A 20,000-nucleotide genomic window follows, 5' to 3' on the forward strand; every position below is an offset into this window, starting at 1 on the left:
TGCTTAAGAAACTTCGGGAATACAGTTAGGGTTCTTCGTTGGTGTAATCTTTAAGTCATTACATGTTGTAGTAAGGTTTAGTTCAAAGTTAGAGCTTTTCAACAACTATCCCGTAAACATTTCTATTTGGACCGGACGCAAAATTTGAAGCGCTTTTTATTCTAAATATACATATTTCCTGTCGGACCAGTTGCACTGACGGCGACTTAAGTTACGCATAATCCACACAGTTTTTTAAAAAGAAATGTCCTTTTACCCCTTTCGAAGAACTGTTCATCATGATAGCGGAAAACTTACAAGTTATTACTGGGTTGCCTTATAAGGCAAACCCAGTCGAGGTCTGGGGTTAGTTTGTTTGTTTTCTTTTTTTTCTTTTTTTTTTTCTTTTTTTTTTTTTTTTTTTTTTTTTTTCCGTGTCGGTAAAAGTCTTGCCTGTCACTCCCCTGGTAAGTGGTGTCTTTGTGTATAGAGCCTTCTGCGCGTATTTTCTTAGGATCGAGAGGGTAGTGGAACTGCGTAGATTTCTCAGGTGGACACAGTAGAATCATTAACTTAGCGTGCAATGGCGTCAAAAGTCATGCAACGCGAATGGCGTTTTAGTGGATCCTTAAACAAAATATACCCTTATGGAGCTCAATAATGGAAAGTCAGTTGGATAAACTAGGCATGAATCTCAAAAGCGACGAGTACTGGACTTCCACAACAATCTATCGCCCGTCGAGACGAAATCAAAGTGAGCAGTATTTACCTGAAGTACATGGTAATTTGACACAATTGAGTTTCTTCGCCTGTAAGAGCAAATATGTTGTTTGTTTCAATAAAATTTTCGCTGGAAAAGGATTCTGTGGTATTTTCTGCCTTTGTGAATTATAATATCATGTTGTGTATTTAATTTTCGAGCTTCGAAATGTGATATGGGAGAAGTTTTTTAGTATTGCTCTGTAAGCAGGAAGGGTTCACAGGCCTGTTGGAAGCGTGCTTGAGTTTCAACAAAATGAGCCCCAAAATCAGTGAAAACTTGTGACGCAGATGAATAATAAAGTAGCTGCTATTTCCAAAATGATGGAATTACCTGGTGATAAATAACATTGTACGTGTCTTGGAGAGTAAATTTTGACTTTGCATAAACAAGAGTTGGGCGATTGTGATCTTTGTTTTGACTTCGCTCATTTCATTGTCAAACTTTATAACACTTGACAGAAAAAGAAACTTACAAAAACCCGGTATCTTGCCATCATTTGACACAGATACTTCACTGTTTGGCGAGTAAACATGCCGCGGTAACTTAATCACGGCGCCCGCTGAATTCCGGCCATGTCACTTTCGATTTTGCAATTTACTTGAACGTAGCAAAAATCTCCCAAAATGTTTGTCGCTGATCGTAACTTTTTATATTCTATAGATCGTTTTCACGTGACGTCATCACCTTCCAAAATCTAAAACTAAAGATCCACCAAAGTTTTTATCCTCATCAGGCATAAGAGGCGGCATATCTATATCTGTTGACAATTTCACAGCTCAATAGCGTGCTTCGTTTGGAAACCAGAGCATTTTGAATTTCCGGATTATGTAGGTGCGTGACACAAAGCTACGATCAAGTTTGTTGAAAAATATATACTTATCTCATGATTTTGAGCCCTTTTAGAAGTTAGAGCATTAGGAAAAGTGCTTATGTAAATGCTTGTTTTTTCAGTAGTGATAATCAGTCGCCTAGATAGCCAAAGTCAGTTCCAGATGTTTACACTATTTTCTGGCCTGCGAAACATTTCGACGAATATCTGAAGTTTGGGGAAACGCAGAGGCCTAAAACTTGGACAAGTGTCTTATTTCTTTATCTTCTATAAGATAACAATTTCTTAGCGTTTTGCACTGGATAGTTTTTGATTTATTTTTTTTATTGCGTGACAGTGAAAACGATCTATATTCAAGGTTCAAAATTAATGTTGTCTTCATGTCGTAAATATTTTATTCTCGATCGACCGTCCGAGAAACTTCCTTCTGCTCTTTCTGAAAACTGTGTATCAATATTTATTTGCTTTTTCATCAATATTTGTTTTGCATAAAGCACGCTAACAGAATCTGTACCTTGCTGAGTTTGCATTTGTGAGCGTTAATAGTATTTTCGTTCAGATTTTTCTGTTTTTCATGAGGGGTTTATTGTTTTGGTCTCCCATCCCAACACTAACCCCGCGAAACAGGGCTTGACTTCAGTGAAGTTTAGTATTACAAAGTTTTCGGATTCTCATAGGGCACACTTGTGGTGAAAAGAAGTTGTGAGGGAACTTGAAAATTATCAACATGTCAGCCCAGAAGCCAATGTTTCTCGCTTCTCTTTTATTTGTTATTCTTCAGAGACTGGAATGCTGTATTTCAATACCACACAATTCAGTGCCTTCTGATTTTCTGTAGCACGTAACACAGGCAAGCCAGTGTATGCTTCACAGAAGCATCTAGTTAAACATAAAGATGTAAGAATTAGGCATGATGCACGGTTATCAGCATTCTCTGTTATCCGTTGTCCCGGCACAAATGCGATACACATATTAAACAGTGCGTTGTGTTGCGTCGGTGCTGTGACAAACAGTTTGGATATTCATTCTCTACCTTGGGGAGCTAGGTGTGATAACATTAAACAATGCTTTGCAAAGTACCATTGTTTTCTTTCGGCACATTATCGCAATTAAGGCGGCCGCAGCATTCAGTTGCTTTCGTCTTTGCCTCGGTTGCGGTTTCCGTGCAACCTAGGTGATTTCGCGGTAAACACTATCGGCAAAGACGAGGTATTACCGCATGCAAATGCACTAATAGTTTAGAGCGGTACTGTAACATGATCCGCATTAATTAATGCGCTAAAATGCTCAGTTTTTCTGTCATCCAATCGTCTTTTAGTTTTTCCGATATAAAAATCATTGCAGTCCCAACAGGGAACTCTATATACAATCTTAGTACATCTTACAATCTTTCCTTTTTTTCTCTGCTACAACAAGTCATGGGGCATAGTGTATAAATTAACGATAATAGTAAATTCAAAGCAAATTAGGAATTAAAGAAGCACTATGATCAAAAACCACTTCCTTTTTTCCTTCAGATTTTCAAAGTGTGTTTGCTTAACACCTCCCTGGCAAAAATTTTAGAGCTTTGATTTTTATCTAAAGGCTGTTTACTTTGAGTATAAGTGTCTCACGGTCCGACATTGCTCGCGTTCAAAACTGACCGTGTCGTAAATACCCTTTGTCACCGCTGTTTGTGTGTTGTTTCTGACAAAACTGACCGACTGGACTTCATGGAAAAGTGACGTCATTCACCTTAGTGGCTTATTATGTATGGAAAACAAGACTTTAAAAATCTGAAAGCCCGAAACTCTCGAGCTGCATATTAATTCCTTCGCGTACAAATGCATTGCATTCTTAAAGGGGCTATGTCATATTATCTTAGGGTGTTTAGGGGAAATCTTTAGTTGATTACGTGTTTAAAGCTCAAAATTAGCCAAAATTTGCATACGCATTGTTTCCAGTTTCTCTTCGGACCATTATAAGTTCCAAGAGAAAATAATAACAATGCTTATGCAAAATATTGGGGGAACAAACAAAGAGTACTATGGTATTTTTGATATTGGCTAATTGGTAATGTGGAAACCCTTTTTATTACCGAAAAAATTATGATTACATTACAAACAAGATAATGCTGAGCAAAAATGATCTTTATCTAGGCGATTTGCCATAACCTTGAAAAACGTCGGCCCGCCGTTTTTCAAGATTACCCAAATGCAATCCGTTTCAATCTTGTCCATTTGTGTCCATCCATGATCTCTTTCCTTTTGTTACATTTCTTTTATGTTCTTCAACAGTTTTAAGTGATTATCGCAATGTTTCATTCTACTTTTTCGGCATTTTGGGTGTCATGAAATTACATCATTTTGCGTGACATAGCCCCTTTAACCTAACGAGTATGACGTCATTTTCTCCCAGATCCAGCTCTCTGAAGATTTCAAAGTTAGTCATGGCGGACCATTTATTGGAAAATTCCAGTTAAAAGCAAGTGTTTTTGTAATTAAGGCTTAAAACTTGGATCACTTGTAGTGTTTAGTCAGCATAGTTTTGAAATCCAAAGGAAAAAAAGATTTGATTTTTTGATTTTAGTATCAATTTAACTATAATCGTTAATTTGGAGAAGAGATCATGTTGTGTAATCAGAGCATATGCGCCATAAGGCGTGCGAGCTGGAAACAAGAGAAGCGATAGCATTTCGTTCAGCGGCCATGTTGAATGTTTACGCGGTGAAGACTGGATCTCCGATCTCGGATTTGAAAATATCCGCATTCGACATTCGACTTAGCGTATTTAAACTTACGACTCCGGAGAGCGGATTACTGCGAAAAAGTTGCGGATTCGCATGCCCGATTTGCCGGATACGTAGGGGATGGGGGGGGGGGGGGGGGGGGGTGAGCTAAGCCGCCACTCGTTAACGTCTGCAGTAAGATAAGCACGCGACGTTGATCCTCGCATGGAAACCGGCATTTCTCATGCAATGAAAGCAGATTTTCGAACTAATCATCTCTAATCACAGGTACCCCAAGCTGACATTGTTATTAGTGCGTCACGATCAGTTAAAACTAACAACCAAAACCAAACAAACAAACAAACAAAAAAATAAAGTACACGAATCGAATAAAAATGCCTTACCTTGTCTTTGTGATGCCTTATCAGTGTTTTGGCCATTTCAGCGCGTTTTAAATAAAGCGAACCTACATGTACAACCCACTGGAATCGCGCTGAAATGGCCAAAGTACGCCACAAAAACACTGATAAGAAGACAAGGTAAGGCATTTTTGTTCAACTCGTGTTTGTTATTTTCGATTCCGAAACCCGAGTCGCAAATTCCCATAACATTAGCTTGGGGTACCTGCGCTCCAATGGAGAAGAGATACTCAGCAAAGTGTGATTGTGTGAAAACTTACTTCCGGTTGCCAACCGTGGCGCAAAAACGTGCTTAAGCTCCCTAATATCAAGTAGATACTTGAAAGACTGCAGTCACTGCACTAAAACACAAGTCACCAGTTACAGGTCAGTGTACATGTCACTGTGCTATAGAGAAAACAAAAAACACCAAAAATGTCTCCCTGCCCTAATCACTCTAAAAAATGTTGTTGCAGGTCTAGGGAAAACTTTTGGCTTAACTTGTTAATCAGTGGAGCAAGGACTTCTAGACTTGACCTGTAGGCCTCAAACAAAAACCCTGCCCTCTGTATGGTAGTATCCTATAGTAGACAGGCCACTACTGCAGGAAATGCAGAACTACAATAGCCAAAAAGACCCCTACAATGAGAACTTATAAATGCAGTGTAAATTAAATAAACAATCTGACCTTGTTGGGTCCAAGTGCCACTCCTTTACGGCAAAAAGCTCATATCCATGAAGCCATTCGTCTTGCAAAACCATTTCAAATATTGCTTGCTCTTCTGCAGCCATCTTGCCAAACCTGCTCAGCTCGCAAACAACAATGTTCTGGGTCAACAATGGTGACTTGTTTCTGTAGTCTTGTTCATTAAGCTGGCGAAGAAACTGGCATGCAAATTCAACACTTGCTAAGTAATATCCTGCCTCAGAGAATGACAAGTTGGGGTTGGAGTAACGCCGTAAAAATGCCACTGTTGACGCCAGGTTTGGTATTCTGGATTTAAGAACTACGTAAACCCAAACATCCATGAATTCATCTGGCAAAAAAAGGAAAGGAAACTTTTTTTCCTTAATCAGGAACATCCTTTTATAGCTGTGTAATGAATGAAAAAAATGAACAACTTTATTTACACGTTGTATATGTCATATCTTCTAGCCAGCTATAGCTAGCTACAGGTAGTCTACTAATTGGAGACACCAAAACACCAAATGTAGAAATAAAAGTAATATGTCACGAGAAGGGATGCTCTTTCCCTCTCACAAGTGGCACTTAGATTTTACTTTGTCTAATGCCAGACGATTGAGGGAACCACTGCATTGTCAAAACTGGGTCCCAGAACTACAGCAGGAAGAATCTTGGGAATGAATCACATTAACACCAGTCTGTCTGTCTGCGTCGAACAGGCTCCATGGTTACTCAGTGACTGAACAGTGGAGTCCCACCAAAAAGACATGATTAATGCTGCTGCAGTAATGAAGGCAATGCAATGTGCTGTACATAACTGAATTCACAGGACACAGTGGTGTCGAGTCATGATCTGCCAAAGCAACAAGGATCATGATCATGTTTTGAACAGTGAACCAACCACAGGAAATTCAGCATGTTTAATCCACCCAAGGCTGAAATGTCTTTCCCTCATAATCATCAATCCGAACATTTTGTACAAAAGAAAAAGCTGCAGGCAGAGAGCCCAAATTTATGCATGAAAGCCAAACAAAGGATTGTTTTTCCACTTCCTAGGATATTACTTATGGTGCAAGAATCATCCTCTCTCCATGTTAACAACCCATAGCAAGGTGATATCCCACTTCATTGGTCAACAACGTACCTGCTCCTGGTGGCCTAGAACGGTTCCATAGGGAGAGTTCATTGAGCTTCCTAAACACACACTGTGCAGCACTCACAATAGCATGAATCTTCCTTGAAGGCAAGATTGACAAGGTGATACTCTTCATACATGCTACTGCAGCATAGTATGGTGCTATGTCGTCATCCTGATACTCGGGACTGACGCCGAACTGTGTCTGGGTAACATGCGCAAGGTTTGAGTAGACCTGAGATATTCTGTTGTCTTCTTCAGGTTTGCGAATGTGATCTTGGATCAGACTGTAGATGGCTGGCATCAAGTACTGCTCCAGTTTGCCCTGACATTAGTGATTAAAAGAGTCTTGTTAATAACAGTGGGCAATAAAAAAATCAATAAGGAACATCAAAATAAACTATCTGCCGGGAAATCCATGAATTCAATCTTCACCATTACATAAATTGAGGACGATTCCTCAACATTTACACTACCATACCAGGTCAGTAAAGGTGATGAACAAATCAATTTTCACAAGAGAAAATTCAGATTACCGTAATTTTTATGGTAAGTTACAGTGAAACAATTTGTAATTTCTAATTTTACCTAATGCAATTAATTGAATTATTGTTTGCAGAGAAAAGAAAACATCCCATGTGTATGACTTTTGTCATCTTGTTTCAACAGACGTGATCAAGTTTAAAAGTGAATCCTGGAAGTGAGACTTAACAGATTTTACTCTGTCAAATGCCAGAGCTTGAGGGGTCAATGGGTTAATTAATGTACAAAAATAACATTAAACAGCTTGAAAATAAATAAGAAAAAACTTACTGAATTTAAAGCGAAGCAGATACACAGTTGGTTTAAATTTGAGGAACACATTAACCTACATAAAACTCAAAAGTATCATAAAAATGGCTATAAAGCAAAAAAGTAATAATTTACAAATGTGACTTACATAGACCATATCATATGTCAGGCTTTCCCTCTGAACAAATAGTTGCTTATCCACAATATACTGAGCCATTCCACCCACAAATTCCTGATATCTATCTGAGTGTACTCCTGTGGGGAACTCGTCATCAATATTCTCCACATCCCAGCACTCACGGATGTAAGCTTTCAACTTGCTACTTTCAAAAGAATTGTTTAGAAAGCTTGTGTCTAAAATCTGGTCTAAAATACTTGAAATCGCCAGTGTGCTTTTTGGCACAACAACCTCTTCCAGGTTCAGCTCACCCACCATAGCATCAGGATCTCTTGCTCCAAGTTTTAGCTCCAAATGTGAAGTAAACGACTGCCTTGTTGTTATTGAGGACTCAGACGACTCCTTGCCTTCTCGTGTAAAAAATTCTTTGTGCAATCTACGTGTACATATTGGAGCATAAATGATAGGCAAAAATGCATTATAATATCATTATAAAATTATGATAATTTAAAATACACGTGTACCAAAGATACCGGTAATTATTTATCATAAAAAGATATGTGGTCTAAAAATAACAATGATCAATGCAGAACTTTAATAAGAGCAAAACTTGAGCAGTTACAGTAAAGAAGCCTGAGAAAAATACCTGGGCTTGAATGGACTCAAAACCCTAAACTGTATCATATTGCGCTGCTGTGTTCTACCTACATGTACCAAGTTGATCATTCCACCTTCAACATCACTTCGTTATTTTCTGTTCAAACGAATTATCTGACATTTCATATTGAAGTCCAGCCCAGAGTTCAACCTCGTTCCCAGGGTCTCTCTTCTCTGCCTCCATTGTCGTTGAGAGAAGACCCTGGTTCACGCTGGTCACGTGTCTCCCAGAATCTGGGAGGTTGGCGAAATGTGTGTTAGGGGATGGGTGGCAATGTAGGCTTTGTTGACATTGCAAAGAAGGGAATCAGCACGCAATTGATTTTGTGGCCAGATAACCATTGACAAAACGTTTGACAGCAGTATTTTATGTACTACACATATGGAACCCGATGTGAAAGAAAAAAGTTGTGGTCAAATCGATCAGACGCCACAGAAAATATCCTCACGTTATTCAAGTTTTCATCCGTGTGAAGGTCCGGATCAACGAAGAATGCTAATAGTTTGCGACAATTTTAAAGGAAAGAAGATTTTGTCGTGCCAGAAAACAAGCGAAACGGTTATCCATGGAAAACAAACATGTTCAGCGATCAGCCGGTGTGTTGTTATTTAAGTTCTCGAGTCACATATCGACCTCAAATCCATCAAATCAAACTGTATTAGCATGTGGAGGTATTTCATTTTGTTCTTTGATTTTCGTTTTTCTTTCAAAAGTTAAACAACGTGATTGCTAAGGTCGCAATCTTGTACAGCGAGTTGACAGTTTGACTTATTATATTTATATTTCAACAACTTCGTGTAAATTGTCGATGTCGTTACCACTGCACCGCGCTTTAATAGCGTGTATATTTTTAGTCGCAGTAAAATAAAAGAGACATTTTTATCAAGCAAACGTAGTGTTTGGTGTATTCTTTTATGTTAGTGTTTGTTCTGAAGAAGCAACTTTGGCTACTAACGAAATTAATTTTTTTTAAAGCGAACGTCAATCGCCGCTCGACATTGAAGTCGTCTTGTCGATCACAAAAGCTCTTGCTTTTAGTTTGACCGCTTTTGTGGGAATTCATCTCCTGTGGGAATATAACATCAGCTCTTTTGACCTTTTTATTTTAGAAATGCCTTGTTAAACGAATATTTTTTCGCCCAGGTGCGGTTGCGGGATCAAAATATAACGAAACCACTACCCTAGTGGAAAAATGTTTGTCGACGAGTGCCACGTGACCAGCGTGAACCAGGGTCTTCTCTCAACGACAATGGAGGCAGAGAAGAGAGACCCTGGGAACGAGGTTGCCCAGAGTTGATGTTCCTGTCCTTAATAGAAAGCAAAGCAACCCTAATTTATTGTAGACCAATAATAGTCTTCATTATGAAAATCAGCGCCAGTCAGGGGAGGGATGTTGAAGCTAGGATTTGATCACTACATTCCTTTGATTACAAACATTTAATGGGGTAATCACCTGACTTTGGCCGCTTCCATTTCAAGTATTTGGGACTGCAACTCGTAGATCTGTTGATTGGCCACTGACCATTCCTCAAACTTGCTGTATTGCAAAGCTGTAGGGGTAGGAATCTTACCACCTTCTTTGGCCAACTCCTGAAAACCAAGAAAAAGCTACCACAGTCAATGCATGGTACAGTGTGACTGTGTGACTGTACCACTGGGTAGCCCCCTAGCCCCCCCCCCCTCCCCCCCCCCCCAAAAAAAAAAGCAAAAGTTCAGCATTAAATATTTTAAGGCTCCAGGAAAAAGGGACTCATTTGCAAAAGTCAGATAGGAAGAGGCAAATCATCCCTTTGCATCGTACACCATGGCAATGAACACTCTGCAGTAGAGGGTTCATTTTTCTGGAAAAGGTGTCCCTCGGACAAGTCAGAAAAAACTATTTGAGTTAGGAGTAACTGCAGAATACCAATGGCCGCTGATGTGTAGCGGCATGGCTTGAAGAATGAGACAATACATGCCATTCAATTCGTAACCCATTCCTTGTCTTTTCTTTCACCATTAACATTGCCTTTAAATTCAATGTCAAATAAAAGCTACAGCACAAAAATCAATAGAAAATGGTGTTTTAAGTCAAGGAGGTGTCGCAGAGGTTGGGAATTGTCTCTCTTCCCGTGTTCCCGGAAAATGACCGCAAAAATAACAAAAACACTCAAATTCCCTGAGGAAACGGAAGTCAGGGGCCATGTTAACGGGTAGATTGGCACCAGTATTGCTCCCTTTTATTTGTCCGAAATTGAAATAGTTGCACCTTGATATGAAATTAACTTTCATTTACCGATGTAAAAATCGCAGCAAAGTGAATGCGTATGGATTCGTTTTAAAACTTTAACAAGACATTAATTTCAGCCTAAATACTAAGGTAAAGATCACGAGATTTACCTGAAGCTGTCGAATACAAGAACTGACATGCACTCGTTTCAAACAAAGTACTTGAATCTTCAGCATCACGATTTTCTTATCAAGTTCCCGCTTTTTGAGTGAGTATTCTTCCGCATCCTCTCTTTTGCCATCCACTGTCTCGAGGGCGCCCCAAGACCTCATCACCCATACTTTCAAAGGTTCGGTGGTGGCTTCCTCGTCAAGTCTTTCTTGTTGTGCGCTAAGCGAGAAACACTGACTCTGTATTTCAGTTTTCAGATGACGGTAGTTGATTAGCGACCTCCCAACTGTTTCGTTTCGGTCAGTTTTGATAGAATCTAACTCCCAGTCGAGGAGACGAGAAGACTCAAAAAGACCTCCTATGTCCACCATAATTGCAGTCCGACAGGGTCAGTGCTTTAGATTTTTTCCCTCGCAGGTGGTGTGTTGTGCTTAGTGACCTGGTCTATGAATAGCAGCGAGGCAACCACCAACCCCGTTCCCAGGGCGCCTCTTCTCTGCCTCCTCTGTCGTTGAGGGGACGCAGAGAAGAGAATACTAGAATACTAACTCTCCGCGTGTCGAAACTGAAATGTAGAATTTATTATCAACTTTTTTTTCTCAGTGTTGCCATTACTATGATGCAACTTTACAGACATAAAAGATTATGTATATGTCCACTGTTCACATAAATCATTTCCTTAATTCAATTTTACATCAGCGGTAGCATACAAAAAAAAAAACTGGGCCTTATTACTATTCTTTATTTAGTATCACCTAACTAGTGGACCAATGCAAATCCTGCATATTAATTGGTTACCCTACGAGGGGACTATTAGAAATAGTCCTCGAGTGGCGAAAAGCGTAGCACTTTGTTTCATTTGCACTTGCCAACTTTATTATTGCCTTTTCTGTCCGACTAGTTGGGTGATACTAAAACAATTAGACTCACAGCCCTTGTAGGCTAATAATAATATTTTTATTTAGACTGAAAAGACTGATCAAAATAAAATAATACAAATAGCCAGACAACAGAGATCACAGATCCACTTAAGGTGTTCGATTCCTTCTCTGTCTTTGTTGCACCCACAAGTTACCAGAGAATTTTCTATCTGGTTTCAGTGTTGTACATAACACCACACTTGGCAAAATATTAGAAATACAGCTCACTTTGATTTCAGCTCGACGGGGGAAGGATTGTTGTCAAAAAGATTCCAGATATTTATTTTTTACCGCCTGTCTTGTTATCCAATTGACGTTCCATTCTTGAGCTCCATATGGGTATATTTTGTTTAAAGATGCACCAAAATGCCATTGTGTTAGAATGACATTCGACGCCACTGGCAGTTAATTAAATGTTCTCCTGTGTGCACCAGAGAAATCTATGGATTACCCCAACCCCCTCAAACCTAACAAAAGACACACAGAAGACCCTATGCACAAAGACATCACTTAGCAGGGGAGTGACACCTAGGCAAGACTTACACCGACACGGAAAAAAATACAAATAAAAAACAGATAAGTACCACCCATTTTCCGACTGGGATTGCCATACTGGCAACTCATTAAAAAAGTTGTTACATAAACAACTGTAGCGCTGTTTATTTAATATTAATTTTACCAGTCCCATTACATTCCCTTTTGAAATTACAATGAAGCATTATTGCATAAACAGAAAGTCACTAAGTTGGGATTGCTAAAATTGTAAACATTTACCCAAAAGTGACTAAGGTGGGGACTAAACTAAACTAAACTTAGGGGAAGGGGTTCTGAGATGCCAGCATCACATGTCCAGCAAAAATTGACCCAATCACACGCCCCCTCCCCCCCCCCCCCCCCTCGCCCCGATCTCCCATGGAACAGGAGTGTGTATCGGTTTGGGTTCGCAGGTTCTCCTTCACAATGTTAAGTTTATTGGTAGTTCACTTCATACCAAGGGGTTTTACTGCAAGTATGTGTATTCCACCGTCCCCTCTTATCATAAGTCATCATTTCAATTCATTGGATTTTAAAGTTAAACTTGCACTCCAGAGATACAATGTTTTATTAAAGATTATTAACAACAAAGATTAATATGGGGGAAAAAAGGAATGATACATTGTATGTTCTAAAATAACCTGTCTAAATACCAGAACATGTGATTGTTTTGTTTCGTTTTACTGCAAGGTTTACTGTTTACAACCATTGACATCAAATTTCCTTTGATAATCAAATCGGGTGAACAACAAATCAAAAAGGTAAGGTCATTGTTTCAACAGCAGCCAAAAGAAGGTCTGGTTGGCTCATGAACTACAATAGATGGCATCATGTACGTAAAGAATGAGATATAATTTATCTGAAAGTGACTGCATTACTAAAATAGGGAACACCTTGGAATATTTCAGGAATGCTATCACATTGCACGGAGAAAGCAAACCAATATGCAAAAGGCCATGGCTATTAACTATGGTGTCGTGAATTTTACTGTGATTGAAAACACTGTGAAAATTCCTGAAATGTATTTCCAAGCGTTTTCTGAGTTTGATAGTTAAAGTTAGTTCAGTGAGTGATTAACCCATTGATTCCTGGGGGTTCCCCATTGACGAGTAAAATTGTAGACAGAGCAAAATACTAAGTCTGGCCAGTTCAGGCGTAAAAGGGTTAATGCATTATTATTACCACTACATAGAACTGTCTTTCTTTGCTAACACTATTGTCTTGGTCACTAATTGTAAAATCTACACTGTACATGCAAATAAAAAAGGAGCTGATTTAATAGTCAAGTTTGTACAATTTGCAAGCCATGCAAGTCCACATGCGAGTCAACATGTGACCCACGGTAGTCAACGTGCGAGCCACATAGTTAGGTACTTAGACTTTTAAGTCTAATTTTATTTAAAAATACTGTTTTTCAGCGTTATTTTAAATGGGTGTGTAAACTTAAATGTGAGACTTACATGGCTCACTGGCTCGCAGATTATCAAGACCCTAATAGTGCAGGTAGAGTCTGTCACACAAGGAAATTGTCAAAATACTTGAATCCGCTTAATTTACGGCAAAATTCCCAAATTTGCTTGCTTTTCAGACCTTAATTCTACCAATCCACATTCCTAATACTGTAACTAGTAATAGTAGACACTACAGGTGGTCCCCTACTATTATGACCAAAAAAACAATAATTTTTATTTTTCTTTGGATTTCAAAACTATGTTAACTAAACAGTAACTGATTGAAGTTTAAGCCTTGATTTCAAAAAGAGACCTGTTTATTTTAACTGGAATTTTCTTGTTTAATGGTTCGTCATACTAACTTAAAATCTTGAGAGAGCTGAATCGAGGAGAAAATGACATCAAAGACTCAATGTGTATGTGGCTGAATTAATAAGAAGCACAGGAGTTTTGGGCTTTCAGACTTTTAAACTCGTGTTTTGCATATATAATAAACATAAACCTTACGCTTCGTGGCCAAATAATCGTGCTTTCTCAAAAAAGTACATGTAAACAGCATGATGAAAAGTTGTCTTTCTTATCTTAAAATCAGCTGCTGCTCAGAATGAAAACTGCAAACACACATGACATGATGCGGCTGACAAAATACCAAACAACATGCTTCTTTCATAATACTCTGCACCCCCAAATAGAGATTTTTGATTAACTGCTACTCCTATTTATTGTGATGTCACAATTCTCAATTCCTCCTCGATTTCGCCTGCGGGGGCAATTAGGATTTGGCAATTTTGCACACTTATTTAACAGTTTTTCAAGATGCTATTTCAAACATTCCTGTAAAATTTCACTGCATGTTATCTTGTGGCGATTCTGTACACATCATGAACAGGAACAAGTTTAGGACCTTTGTAGGGTTGTTTCTGCACAACATGAATAAAATTTTTTTCATAGAACTTTTTTTGTTGACCATAGCCCCAAGCATAGGGTTCTAGCAGTCCCTTCTTGTATTTCACATATCCTTCAGCAAGCGCATATAAACTCCAATCTCTTCCAAGGCCCACCTGCAGACAAAAAAAGACCTGAGTTTGGCCCAAATCAACAGCCAAAGGTAAAACTTAAATAAAGTAGATGAAAAGTAGGGCATCTAGAAACAAAATATCAAGAATGGATTATTGACTTTGGAACAGCTAACTAATTCATTCCACCTAGCCAAGCTGGAAATTTCGCCTTAAGCATGGCTTTAGTTCAGACACCGACAACAAAATATAAACAAATTTATTCATAAAAATAACTAATGAAGGTTCTGTGATTTACATTATTGGAATTTTTATTTAAAAGGCTTAAAGTCAAGCAGGTTTGGCTTATAAAGTGTTTGATGTTTTCCTGTCCAAGAAAGAAGTTGATAATTGCAAGAGATATTTTTATTATATTTAAACAATTTTTAAAAAATGATGGAGGAGCGAAAAAGGGAAAAAGATACTCTAGTAAATAAACTGCTTTTGAGGGAACTTGAGGAAAAAAAAAAGAACTGTCACCTGAAAATAAACCAAGGCATTAACTTACATTTTGTCCTGGATGAAATTTTACTTTGTGCTTCCACTGCCGAAAAAGAACAGTCCCAGGAATCACATGTTCACCTGTTGAACAGTCAACAGGGTTTAATTTCATTTTTCACTAAATGCTCCCGAACACAAGGAGGTACAGGGGCAAGGTGCAAGGAGGCGTGACTGTCAATCAAATTCGCACAACCTTATTGGCAGATAATTTGTAAAAAAATCTTTGTTAGGTGGCCACGGTAAGGTGCGTCGCACTGTAATAGATTTTACTCTGTCTAACGCCAGTCGATTTTACTTGTCAATGGGGAGCATGCTAGGGCATTTGAGGTGTGAATGGGTTGACCCATTGACTCCCAGGGGTTCCCCATTGACGAGTAAAATCGTCTGGCGTTGGACAGAGTAAAATACTCTGGCACTAGACAGAGTGAAATACCAAGTATGACCGGTTTAGGCAGGCTTTGGTAGTCAAAGGGTTACTATTCCAGGGAAAAAAATCTGCAAGTGTGTCGCTGAGAGAATTTCACATTTCATTATATGAACCAGCCTTCTCCCTCTCTTCCCAGGAATGAGGTCTATTAAAATACATGTACAACTGGTAGTAATCTTTTTTCAAAAGCACCAATACAATATGAGTGGGATTGAAGAGGCTTTTTAAAGGGTTGTGACAAAAAAATTAATATCAGAGGTAAGAATCTTACTCATCCATAAGCCTGGGTTGGATCATAAATGGGGCATCCCAGCTTCTTCGGGTAAAACAATAGGTTAATGAATTAAAAAGGGGCTCTGCACGCCCCGCGAGTGTGTTTTACAATTTTTTTCTGTTTACCTCATCCTTCTTGTTCGGACAACAGAGCCAAATAATCAAATTTGAGGTTGCATGGAAACAGTGAGCACCTGACGATAAAACACATCAATTTTCCCTCCAAACATACCATCATCTAGAGACTTTACTGATGAGCCGGCTTGTTTGGCTCATTTGCCATCCACTGCCGAGCCAAACAAGCCACCAGTATAACAGACTCCAATATTAATATGACTTGTTCTTTCATACACTGCCGAGCCAACATGTACCTCCAGGCCTTGAACGTCACCCGGTATAGGTGGTTTTCCCATTACATCATTGCCACCATGTTGGTGGACGAAAAAAAAGATCTGTCATTAGCTCCTTCTGTTCGTCCACCAGCAAATGTACAAAATTTACATCCTTGTTATCTGCATCTCTAGAAATTGGTTGCAAACCATCTATTCTGTATTGCTCAACATATTCAAACAATGAATCAATGAAACCATCGTTTTCATCTAAGCATGGACACGACAGAGAAAAACATGCTCTAATTGGGTGCAAACATAACATCTTTGGTAGTCAAACATTGAAAGTTTCAAGGGTGTTCATTTGAACAATGAATATGAAATCTTCAAAATATTTTAATATTGGAAGCGTACAAATGAAGCTGCCATCTAGACTACCTCATTTCTCAAATCCTTGGACAGAAGAATGCGGGCTATGCCTGGTGTGAAGTTGCAACCTATTTGGTAATTGAAAACATACCAGCAAATAAGAATACTTTCAAAATTTGGCGCGAAAGTTTTCTTAATGGCTGCAAAACTGCAGATGTTTGGCTACCAGCAGGCATGCCACGTTTGCATTAAATTACCAATGTTTTTTCTATAATTAACGTACTGTCCACGCTTAGATGAAAACGACGGGTAATAATTATGGCAAACTTTTGAGGTTTCAGCTAAGTGTCAGTTTTCTTAAGTTATACCTTCGTATCTTTTCATTCCCAAACGTTTGGCTTTCCTTGGTTTGCCCTGGTTCTTACCGTGACCGCCAGCTTTTTTTGCATGCGTTCTACATTGTATCAAAACTGGACAACCTAAAATTATTTTAAACACAACCATAGTTTAAACTCTTGTTTATACTAATACAGGGAATAATTGATAGCGAGAGTCAAATAACTGTAAGTCTCTTTGTTACCTCCGAAAGGGCGAAAAACTTCGAACTTTCGAAGACAAAATGACTGCAAACACTGCAAAGTGGAAACCATATTTTTTTGTGAGACCGCAATTTCGGTGGTCATTGGCTAAAGAGTGCTTCATGTATGATGAAAATGAATTTGTTCAGGACAAAATATTGTTAATTTTTCCTTTGTGTTCTCCTTCGAATTATACATCACCTGGAGAGGAGAGTAGAACATGATTTCAGGTGTTTTATACGAATAAGTACAAATGTCCTCGGGCAGTTAAAATACGGGAGACCAATCATGTCTAACTTCCCAGTTTCGCACTGAGCTGCTGTTTACAAAAGCTCACATTTTGAGTTTTAATTTGCTCTAAGTTCTTATGCAGCTGTTTATCCAGCCGGTTCAGATGGTCCTTTTACGGTTCAGCAAAATAGTGAAATGCAAGCGCTTGGCGCATTTGTCTCTGTTTTACTTCTTCTGTTTGTCATGGTTGTTGGGAATGTTGACGAAGAAGAGGAAAAACTACCAACCAAGTGTCATGGTAACATGTTCATTTGTAAATGAATGTTCTTGTTTTTAGAGTGTTACGCGACATAGCTGTTTGAATTAGCTTAAGTTGAATGCTCTGGAAAAAAATCGTCAGGTCACAACTCTTCAGTTGAAGATTATCGCAGTCTTTTTGGGACGAGCTGGACCTGCAACGTACTGTCAAAGACACAGGGCAGATTTCACAACTTGTCAGCTCCTAATATTAGTTTCTATTGTCTTCCCACAACGCTTTCCATCTACTGTAGTACCAAACTTTTTCTTCGAGCAAAAACTTGTTATCTATGTTTTTTTCTTTTTCGAAATGTTGAAGATAATTTAGCGATAGAAGATGAAAAAGCCAAGTTGCCTCTATATATTTTTAAGTTTCAAAGGTTGTATTCAAGTGAAAGTTTTGTCAGCCCAGTATGATTTGTAATTTCTTTGTATCTCATTTATGACAATTAAAACCAGGCAGAAAATTTCAAATTTTAAAGAACTGAACATTTTACTCAATCTAATTTTTACTCTGGCACCATATACATCAGTGAACTCGCGAGAAGACTGAATATTTTACAAGTTTGTATACTCACTTGTTATCTTTTCAATATTGCTAGTTGGCAAATTATTTTACAGTGTACCTTCCCAATGGATGTTGTAGACACAAACAATAGATACTTATTATTTTATACGACCGCTTTTTCGTGCGTTTAGCTATTGTCATGAGTCCGGGCCCCCACGTGTTGGTTGCAAACCAAGTATTCCCATCTGCCTGGTTCTGAAGCTTTGCCTTCGCAAAATTAAAATCTTTTACGACTTAAATTCACCATGTTAAAAAAAGAAAACTTTCTAAGGCTTGATTTGCATACATACATATTAATTTGGTATTATATTAGTCACTTTGTCAATCTTAACAAAGCTATTATGTCTTTTAAAGCAAGCTAAGTTTGCCAGTTTCTAGGGTTCAAGGCAAATTACTGTAGACTTGCCAATACTAGATCAAGTATTCAGCAGCTGTAACATAATTGTCTGAGAGTTTTAACGTAGAGTTACTTGGGAATATAAATAAATAAGAAATATTCAAGTACATGAAAAAGCTTGCTTTCATTTCTACACAGTTTGCAAACACCTTGTACTAGAGCTGTATGGTGAGCTGGAAAGGTCTGGCAAGTCCAATGAAGTCTTCCGTACTGGACAGATATTTCAGGAACAGCGGAAGGAAATTAACTACAGAAAATCGTGAGTCACCTATTGCTAAAACTATTTATTTTATGTTCAGTGCAGTGTGTTATGGAAATCTTTTTGAAAAACTAAGCAAATTCATCATCTCCTGTCCTCTATTTTGAAAAACATATATCCATGCAAATTATTATGCAGAGTCAGTTTTTACTGCCCTAATCATGATTGAAGTGACAGTAATCATCATCATCATCATCATCATCATCATCATAATAATAATAATAATAATTATTATTATTATTATTAATTATTATTTACTATTACTATTATTATTAATTATTATTATTATTATTATTATTATTATTATTATTATTATTATTCAAAATTTCTCCTTTACTGGGAGGCCGGCCAGCTGTAGGCACAAGGCCATTAAGGGACAGTTTGCAGACTGTTCAACCGGAAACTGAGAAAGTGGATCAAAATAAGCCAATGTAGTACAACCATGAATGTAACCAAATGTTATTGAACCCAATGCTTGGCTACAGTGAATAATGGCAGTGAAAAATTAAACCGTTGAGTGTATTTGAGCTTAAGGACGGTGCCTACTATTGTTATTGCGCATACATTCCGCGCATCTAGAGATACTTGGATTTCCTATGGGTTACAGGTGCTTATTAACAAAGGCTGGGATATTTTTGGGCAGCTCAAAACTTTGTGGAGAAAGCAGAACTTAGCAAGTGCTCTTAGTAAAATTGGGGGTACTGTAACCACGCATTTTTCAGAGATAATTAAGCTTTACTTTGGAAAAGAACGCCATACATTGCTTAGTATTTCAAAGCTTTTTACAAATATGGTTGATTAATTATCTTTGAAATTTTCAATAACACTTGTTAAGATCTGCTTTTCCTGCATATTCAGTAAAGCACGCAAAAATACCTTTGAATTAGTAGGCACCGTCCTTAAGAGTCTGGAAGTTATTGAAAGTTGCAAATCAAAAGTTAACATTTATGCATCCAATAAATGAACTCATGTGGAGATAGTGCAGCCCAGTGGTTAGGCCACTTGCCTTGAGATCCGGAGATCCAGGATCAAGACCAATCAGTTTCCGGCTTGCTGCAACACTTGACGCAATTGGTTTCCATATTAGGTCATACAGTATATATGAGCTGATCACAGAGATCTATTGAGTGAACCAATCAGAAAGCTAGAAATGCAATTTCAGAGGTCAAAAATATAATAATTATGTGTGTTTAATTTCTAAACATATCTGACAGTCCCATCCGATTAGACCATCACTCCTCTGTTAAGTTAAGGGGCAAGAAATAATTATGGAAAAAGGTTCAATTCCTTCTGGTTCTTTGTGTGTTTTGTAGAGAAGTTCGATTAAATGAAGCTCTTGAGGATGCCTGTTCAAATGTTTTGGACTA

The 20,000-nt window shown here is 38.3% G+C and overlaps 3 protein-coding genes across 3 annotated transcripts in view; 1 reads left to right on the top strand and 2 right to left on the bottom strand.

Annotated features, from left to right (window-relative positions):
- LOC138044187 (uncharacterized) overlaps window positions 1-10,868 on the bottom strand; it is a 15,740-nt gene extending 4,872 nt beyond the window's left edge. Inside the window, exons 1-5 of the mRNA XM_068890885.1 lie at window positions 10,444-10,868; window positions 9,518-9,654; window positions 7,437-7,842; window positions 6,506-6,821; window positions 5,365-5,713 (exon numbers count right to left, since the gene is read on the bottom strand). Of these exons, the coding sequence (XP_068746986.1) occupies window positions 5,365-5,713; window positions 6,506-6,821; window positions 7,437-7,842; window positions 9,518-9,654; window positions 10,444-10,815 (1,580 nt within the window). The 5' untranslated portion in view covers window positions 10,816-10,868. The remainder of the gene's footprint in view (window positions 1-5,364; window positions 5,714-6,505; window positions 6,822-7,436; window positions 7,843-9,517; window positions 9,655-10,443) is intronic.
- A 1,583-nt stretch (window positions 10,869-12,451) lies between these two features.
- LOC138044189 (large ribosomal subunit protein bL27-like) lies at window positions 12,452-17,016 on the bottom strand. The gene is made up of 4 exons (XM_068890887.1): window positions 16,884-17,016; window positions 16,672-16,782; window positions 14,913-14,986; window positions 12,452-14,410 (listed from the first exon to the last, which is right to left on the bottom strand). The coding sequence occupies exons 1-4, from the start codon at window positions 16,984-16,986 to the stop codon at window positions 14,204-14,206; spliced, it is 495 nt and encodes a 164-aa protein (XP_068746988.1). The 5' UTR covers window positions 16,987-17,016; the 3' UTR covers window positions 12,452-14,203.
- A 260-nt stretch (window positions 17,017-17,276) lies between these two features.
- LOC138044188 (protein canopy homolog 3-like) overlaps window positions 17,277-20,000 on the top strand; it is a 9,269-nt gene continuing 6,545 nt past the window's right edge. The window contains exons 1-3 of the mRNA XM_068890886.1: window positions 17,277-17,410; window positions 18,513-18,633; window positions 19,947-20,000. The exon at window positions 19,947-20,000 is cut by the window's right edge and continues 44 nt beyond it. Coding sequence (XP_068746987.1) covers window positions 17,308-17,410; window positions 18,513-18,633; window positions 19,947-20,000 — 278 coding nt within the window. The 5' untranslated portion in view covers window positions 17,277-17,307. The remainder of the gene's footprint in view (window positions 17,411-18,512; window positions 18,634-19,946) is intronic.

Source organism: Montipora capricornis, chromosome 3 (assembly GCF_036669925.1).
Source record: "Montipora capricornis isolate CH-2021 chromosome 3, ASM3666992v2, whole genome shotgun sequence".
Classification (NCBI taxonomy): domain Eukaryota; kingdom Metazoa; phylum Cnidaria; class Anthozoa; order Scleractinia; family Acroporidae; genus Montipora; species Montipora capricornis.